General features: G+C 37.7%; 1 protein-coding gene across 1 annotated transcript; it reads left to right on the top strand.

The window, feature by feature from the left end:
* The first annotated feature begins 901 nt into the window (after positions 1–901).
* Positions 902–8,239, top strand: LOC105047447 (elongation factor 2). Its single transcript, XM_073259045.1, has 3 exons — positions 902–1,021; positions 4,157–4,288; positions 5,585–8,239. Exons 2-3 carry the CDS (start codon positions 4,198–4,200, stop codon positions 8,023–8,025), a joined length of 2,532 nt encoding a protein of 843 aa, XP_073115146.1. The 5' UTR covers positions 902–1,021; positions 4,157–4,197; the 3' UTR covers positions 8,026–8,239.
* The last annotated feature ends 210 nt before the right edge of the window (positions 8,240–8,449 follow it).

Genomic DNA, 8,449 nt, shown 5'->3' on the forward strand with positions numbered 1-8,449 from the left:
AAGCAATGAATTTTAATGAAGAATAAATATATTACCATCATTAATATATATTATATATTAAAAAATAAATATTTTAATGTCAGCATAATTAAGTAATAAAATAAATTTAAATATTAACATATTAACACGAGCATCCAAATGACAAATAAAAACTCTGCATAGGTTATATGGTTGAGCAAAAAGTTTCATCACTAAAATCAATATCATTGATATCAATATTTATATAATGAATAAAAAAATTTGTAGATGTTAAGTCTCTACATAGAAACTCTTATTACCAAGACCAATGTTTTAACACAACTTCATATAATGTATAAAGTATAATTTTTTTCTCTTTTTTCTTTCAAATATTTTGAAATATCATATAAGAGGAAGCTTAAATAACTAAATTTTCATTTTATAGTAAGAAATGAATTTTAATGCTACATTGGCTTCATTAATATGTGTTGTATATCACAAAATAAATATTAATAATAATCAAAATAATATAAAAATTATTGATACGGAGTCTATCCAACTTTTAATAAATGCAAGGCACCAATTGAACCCATGCACTGAAGAGGAAAAGCACATGGCCGATGTACGGAAAATGACGTATATATTTATCAAATGACAAAAACAATAGCCAAGATCATTTGGATGCCATCACAGCCATCTGATTCCCATCACGTGCACTGCAGGTGTCCAACTTTGGTAGTTTATAAACACACTTCCGCTTTAATTCCTGTACTCCAATCATTTCTACCTTACGAGGATCGACACGCGGAGAACTGAATCAAAGGAGTGCACTTTCCAAATTACGAAGATATCTATAGGGGGCCATCAAACCTAAGCCACGTGTAAAGAGACCAGCAACTCTACGGACGAGATGAAGCAGCATCTCTACGGACGTGATCGAGCAGGGATAGCTAAGTGGTGCCCCGGGCCCGAGCTTGGGCCTATATATAGTCTACCACGGGAGAAGACGAGGGTTTTCGAGGCATCGCTTCTGTTGTTGCGGCTGTGCTTCCTTTGTCGGGAGGTATAACCCTAGCCTCCTCTCCGTGATTTCCCCTTGCATTTTTTTTTCTTTTGTTCGAAATTTTGTATTTGGATTTATTTGCACTGTGATCTGGATTCGTTTTATCGAGTTCTTTTGGCGATTTTTGCGAAATTTTCGACTTCTTTGTAAGAAAGCAGGATCGAGATCGATCTACATGGATAGCTTGTGTGGAGTTTATCCGCGGCTTAAAGCAGGTTGCTTTGTTAGGTCTATTGATGGATTAGAAATTTTATTTGTAACTATAGATCTGGATTTTTTTGGTTTTGATGCTGATAGAAGTATAATTTTTTTGCAAACAGTTGAACTATTTCCTTACGTCTATTTGTGATATTAGTTTGCATGTGGCTTGGTTGTTTCAGCTCCTGGATCTATGTTCTTTACTGTCCTAGAGCCATGTTTGTTATTTAACTGGGGCTCTGAGTTGGGAGGGTTTATTTGGATCTATATATGTTAGTAATTCATTATTGAAATCGTTTTCTGTGCTAAGTTCTACTAAAAAATCGGATTAGGTTTCAATTATTATCGGACTAACGGAAACAGGAAACTAAGTGAGATCTTGTTGATTTTATGTCTATGATATTTCTTCGAGTAACTGTCATAGTTTTGGTGGCTAAGAATTAATTTTATGTATATAGTTGTTTAGTAAATCCGATTGATCCATTTCTAATTATGTTATTTTGAAGAGGTAGTTGCATTTTCCTGAGAAAAATTATCAGTTTTTTGTAGGGGAGTTTGGCGCTCCATATACTAAAGTGAAATGTTTTAGAAATTTTTGTATTGAAACTTTCAAGCATTTGTAGTTTAGACATGCTAAATGACTTTCCTACATGTTTGTAGTGCTGTGAAGATGGTTCTTGTTCAATCCAAATTCATGTTTCTTCTGACTTGTCTTAACAATCCTTTTGACACTTTTCCCTAATTTCCTATGTGGAACTTGGGCCCCAATTTCGTTGTTAAATAACCTTGACATGTCAGGGATGTATTGAATTCATGACCAGGAGATTCGCTTTTGCAGTATTTGTATTTTCTGATATGATTATAAGTAGTTGCCACCTATACAGGTTTTGGCTATATGGATTTTGATGTGTGTCATCTGACATCTAATTTAGACACACATAAAATTGGCATGTCATCTGCTAAATTGCTAGTATGCGTTAGATAACACAATTTTTGATGCTATGTAATTGGTATATTTATGTATGTGATATATTTGCACATATGAAATGTCATATGATTTGTTATCTTGTTAATCAGGTCAAGTTCTGTGACATTAGATTTATGTGATAGTAATTTCTAATGATCCGGTCGTATCATAAGGTCATAGTTATTGTTAACTGTTCTACTTGTTTTTACCCATGGAGTGGGTTCTGTTTGTTTGAATGAACAAGCAGTTAAATTCTTCATAGATGCTCTCGACAGTTATGTAAACTTTACACAACTTTGATGTAACAGATACCTTCTGTTCCTATTTTGTGTGATGAGAAGTAACTTGTTAGATGAGGTTAGCTAAAACTGTTTTTTGTAGCTTTTAAGTTTCTACTACAAATTTCCAGATGTGGAAAAATATTCTTTGCTGATTCAATTTATTCAGCATAACAAGGATTTAAACCAAAGATGATTAAAGTCAGAAAAATTACATCTCTATAGACGGTTTGTCTATGTGCCTAACTACCTTTTCCTCCTATTTGGTATTGCTGTTGTCTGTTGATTGGTCATATTTTGCATGTTTTAGTCCATGTTATTCAAACTTCACTCTCGCCTCTTTTACAGTTTCATGCCTGCTATCAACTACTTGTTTGGACTTTGTTTAATAAGTGATGGGTTGAAGAGTTGGCCTGATTTGCTTGTTTCTGATTAAAGATTGGAAGGGATTGTCTTCTTGTTTTTTTTTTTTTTTTTTTGCTTTATTTATTGTCAGTCTCCTTTTATTATTTGCTTATGGACTGCTCATGTCCAATTAACATAATATCTGCTTTTGTGACAAACAATTTCATGTGATTTAAAGGAATTTATAACTATCCTACTGAAGATGGTGTTTGGTAAAGAGACACATGAATTCATCCCATCCCATTGTTTTAGAGGTCATTGAGTAGCAAGCAGGTGGCTTGAGTGGTTCTTAGAACCTAGACATTGTATATCTAACACTTAAAAATTGCTAATCACGAGTGTCTTCCTTCCCTTGTTATTCACTTTGCTTAATTTTCTTTTTCTTTTCTTTTCTGCCTCGTTTCTTTTCCTTCTTTTGGCTTCTTCTCTACTTTGTTTTGACTATAGAAGCTGAGAATGTGGTCATCATTGCTGCCAAGGCAAATAATGTAGAGGATGATGAGAGGTGAGAAGGATCAATGTTGCTTTTGGTTCATTCTGCAACCTGTGTTCCATCCACCTTTGCTTACACTATCACTTGCCAAAGCTTAAGTCCCCTTCGGCTTTATCACCTTCTTGCTTGAATGTAACCGCAAGAGAGAAATCCATGTTTCCTTATATATTCTAGTCCGAAACTTTCTTTTGAATGATTTATAAGTGCTCCAGAATCTGGCCTAGCTGGTTAAGTGACCCAGGCATCCACTTATACACCTGCCTAATGTAGCAGGCAGGGCATCTTCCTTTTGTTTGGAGTGTCTCATCAGGCCACCTAGGCCCTGGGCAAGGTGCCTGGGAGCTTCCTGGATGTAAAAAGGGAAAATAGAACCTTACATTTGCTGTTTTTAATGGTCTATTTCTCTTACATTGTTCAAAAAATAATCAATACTAGAACTTTTTTCTTGTGGCTTTTTGTAGCCTGGCTGTGAAGAGCTTATGATGTCTAGGTGCAATAGATTTTGTTCTAATTAAGATGTCCATTTGCTTCAGAGGAGCAATTCATAATGTCATTTCATATATGGTTTGGTGACCAAGATAGTTTGAAGCATTTATTTTGCATGTCATGATAAATGAACATTTTTCTTTTCCCCTCAAGTTTGAAGTTGGAATGCTGGATGACTGCTCAAAAAAGGATATGTTTCATCCTTTTCTATTGCTTGGAATTTTAATGCTGTTTGCATAATCTCGGTATTTCATGATTTGATAATGTTTTTATGATTTTTGTTCACTTGGCTCCCCTTTTTTTTCCAGGAACATACTAGAGTGTTTGCTGAATCTTAAAAGTAGGCAAGATGGTGAAGTTCACAGTTGAAGAGCTCCGTAGGATTATGGACATGAAGCATAACATCCGTAACATGTCTGTCATAGCACATGTTGATCATGGTATGAGACAACAAAGGCCTTTTGTTTTAGTTGACTCTGTTTCCTAAATCTGTGGTTGCCTCTCTCCTGTATTTAACATCCCCCTCCCCCCCTGGTGGTCACGAACATAGGCCAAAGTCTTCATCACTCTATGATAAGACATAAAGGGTCTCTCTTTAAGCTGTTTGATTAAAAGGCAAGAAGAAATATAGTGGACTTATGGAAATTAATATCTATTATTTCCCTTAACTGGTAAGCCTGTTTGTGGTTCTTGCCTATGATTTTCAAACCAGTATAGCATCACATGGTTGGCGTGGGCTGCTGAAGAAAAATCCTCTCTCTTTGAGAAAAAGGTTTTGTTTTCAGTTCTCACATTAGCCAAAAAAAAGGAAGGAAAGAGGAAAAAAGAACTCTTTTTGATCCAAGCTTCTCCATTGAGTGCAAGTGTATACAAACAGCTAGCATAGCCCCAAAAACAAAACAAAATTTTTTAAAAGGAGATCACATCTATTCTTCACGTTTGCTTTGTTTAATTTTAAAAATGTTATGCATGAGGATTTATGCTGGACCAGATTGACCATATATACCATACCTTTTGCTTCTTCCCACTTCTTGTGGTTCTTCTCTTCTCTAACGTTTTTATTCCTTATACTATACAATTGACACCCTTAATGATAAAAGAAAAGTAAAACATAGATTCCCAATTTGCATCTAACTGTTTCCTAAAAAAAATAAATCATTAGATGATTTGTGTTTATTTCAAGAATTAAAGTGACTCAAAGTTGATTTGTTGTTAAAAAAACTTGTATTAGTTTCATGTGAAGGATAATTTATTGAAGTTGTTTTAACATAGAGACTTTTAACTTTACTATGAGCATCCATGTATGCCTTTTTTATTTTTATATTACATAATTAGAGGATAACATATTACTTAACTAGAATATTATGTGGAAGGCCAAATTATGATACAGTTTGGTGATATATATTTTTTATCATTTATTTTTCATGCAATTCACAAGTGCAATGGCATTGTGCAGTTTTATGCTTGTAGGGGTTGTATGGTTAACAGGAAAATTTTCTTTTATCAACATTGCTTTAAAGTACTGTGCTTTTTTATCATGTTAATTACTTGACTTTCAACAATATGCATTAGAATTTACCTAATAAATGCATTTTGATTTTTCGATGATACTCTGGGCTCTTTTTTAACGGTTCAAAATTGGTATGAGTTAGAGAATTTATGGTTTAGGCTATCTGAATATATGCTTTGTTTTTTTGGGTACAAACGAAGCTTTTCCTTTGTGGATTATTCTGCAGGCAAGTCTACTCTCACTGATTCTCTGGTGGCGGCTGCTGGAATCATTGCCCAGGAAGTTGCTGGAGATGTCAGGATGACTGACACCCGTCAGGATGAAGCAGAGCGTGGTATCACGATCAAATCTACAGGGATCTCTCTTTACTATGAGATGAGTGATGAGTCTCTAAAAAACTACAAGGGTGAGAGAAATGGAAATGAGTACCTCATCAACCTGATTGATTCACCTGGGCATGTCGACTTCTCTTCTGAGGTCACTGCTGCTCTCCGTATTACTGATGGTGCATTAGTCGTTGTTGACTGTGTGGAGGGTGTGTGTGTCCAAACTGAAACTGTTCTCCGGCAAGCACTTGGAGAAAGAATAAGACCTGTCTTGACTGTTAACAAGATGGATAGATGTTTCTTGGAGCTTCAAGTTGAAGGTGAGGAAGCCTATCAGACTTTTCTTCGTGTCATTGAGAATGCAAATGTTATTATGGCAACCTACGAAGATCCCCTTCTTGGTGATGTCCAAGTCTATCCGGAGAAGGGGACTGTCGCTTTCTCTGCTGGGTTGCACGGTTGGGCTTTCACTCTGACCAACTTTGCCAAGATGTATGCTACCAAATTTGGAGTCGATGAGGCTAAGATGATGGAAAGGCTGTGGGGTGAGAATTACTTTGACCCAACAACCAAGAAGTGGACTAGCAAGCACACAGGTTCTCCTACTTGTAAGCGTGGCTTTGTACAATTTTGTTACGAACCAATCAAACAAATTATTAGCACTTGCATGAATGATCAGAAAGACAAATTATGGCCGATGCTGCAGAAACTGGGTGTGACCATGAAATCTGATGAGAAGGAGCTAGTAGGTAAAGCTTTAATGAAGCGTGTCATGCAGACTTGGCTGCCTGCGAGCAATGCCCTCCTTGAAATGATGATCTTCCACCTTCCATCTCCTTCCAAGGCACAGAAGTACCGTGTCGAGAACTTATACGAGGGCCCACTTGATGATATATATGCAACTGCTATCAGAAATTGTGACCCAGAAGGTCCTCTTATGCTATATGTTTCAAAGATGATTCCTGCTTCTGATAAGGGTAGGTTCTTTGCATTTGGTCGGGTTTTCTCTGGAAGGGTGGCTACAGGTATGAAGGTACGGATCATGGGACCAAACTATGTCCCAGGTCAGAAAAAAGACTTGTATGTGAAGAGCGTGCAAAGGACTGTTATCTGGATGGGTAAGAAACAGGAGTCTGTAGAGGATGTGCCTTGTGGAAACACGGTTGCCATGGTTGGGTTAGATCAATATATCACCAAGAATGCAACTCTGACAAATGAGAAGGAAGTCGATGCCCACCCAATAAGAGCCATGAAATTTTCTGTTTCTCCTGTTGTACGTGTAGCAGTTCAATGCAAGGTTGCATCTGACCTTCCCAAGCTCGTTGAAGGTTTAAAACGTCTGGCCAAATCAGATCCTATGGTGGTCTGTGCAATAGAAGAATCTGGTGAGCACATTGTTGCAGGTGCTGGAGAGCTCCACCTTGAGATTTGCTTGAAAGATCTGCAGGAGGATTTCATGGGAGGTGCAGAGATTGTGGTCTCTGACCCCGTGGTCTCTTTCAGGGAAACTGTCCTTGAGAAATCTTGCCGGACTGTGATGAGCAAGTCACCAAACAAGCACAATCGGCTCTATATGGAAGCACGACCCATGGAAGATGGGCTTGCTGAGGCCATTGATGAAGGGCGTATTGGCCCACGAGATGATCCAAAAGTACGTGCAAAGATTCTGTCTGAGGAGTTTGGTTGGGACAAGGATCTTGCTAAGAAGATCTGGTGCTTTGGGCCTGAAACCACTGGCCCTAACATGGTTGTCGATATGTGCAAGGGAGTACAGTACCTTAATGAAATTAAGGACTCTGTTGTGGCTGGTTTCCAGTGGGCATCAAAAGAAGGAGCATTGGCTGAAGAAAATATGCGTGCAATATGCTTTGAAGTATGTGATGTGGTTCTGCATGCTGATGCTATTCACAGAGGTGGTGGTCAGGTCATTCCAACAGCTAGAAGGGTCATATATGCATCACAGTTGACTGCTAAACCAAGGCTTTTGGAACCAGTTTACCTGGTAGAGATTCAGGCTCCTGAGCAGGCACTCGGGGGCATCTATGGTGTTCTTAACCAGAAGCGTGGCCATGTATTTGAAGAGCTACAAAGGCCGGGTACCCCTCTTTACAACATCAAGGCTTACCTTCCGGTTATCGAGTCCTTTGGGTTCTCAAGCACTCTGAGGGCTGCAACGTCAGGTCAGGCATTCCCTCAGTGCGTGTTTGACCACTGGGACATGATGTCTTCTGACCCATTGGAGCCTGGTACTCAAGCAGCACAACTTGTGAGTGACATCCGCAAGAGGAAAGGCTTGAAGGAGCAGATGACCCCATTATCCGAATATGAAGACAAGCTCTAAGTCATTACCACTCAGTCTGTTTGCAGGTAGTTACTCTAGTCGGTTTCTGTCATGTTTGCATTTTCATTTCTGATATGTTATCCGAACAATTTTAATGTCTGAGTTTGCCGTGAGGATGCTTTATACATCTTTACTGGTTGGTTATTTTTCAAGATACTGTGTAAGGTGAAGTTTGCGGGTTAGAGAATTTATCCATTGATGTCAATTATATTAAGTCTGAGTTGGATCGTGGTTGAAGTAACCATCTTATTTTTGAATAGGGTGTTATCCGAACAATTTTAATGTCTGAGTTTGCCGTGAGGATGCTTTATACATCTTTACTGGTTGGTTATTTTTCAAGATACTGTGTAAGGTGAAGTTTGCGGGTTAGAGAATTTATCCATTGATGTCAATTATATTAAGTCTGAGTTGGATCGTGGTTGAA

This window comes from Elaeis guineensis, chromosome 6 (genome assembly GCF_000442705.2).
Source record: "Elaeis guineensis isolate ETL-2024a chromosome 6, EG11, whole genome shotgun sequence".
Lineage (NCBI taxonomy): Eukaryota > Viridiplantae > Streptophyta > Magnoliopsida > Arecales > Arecaceae > Elaeis > Elaeis guineensis.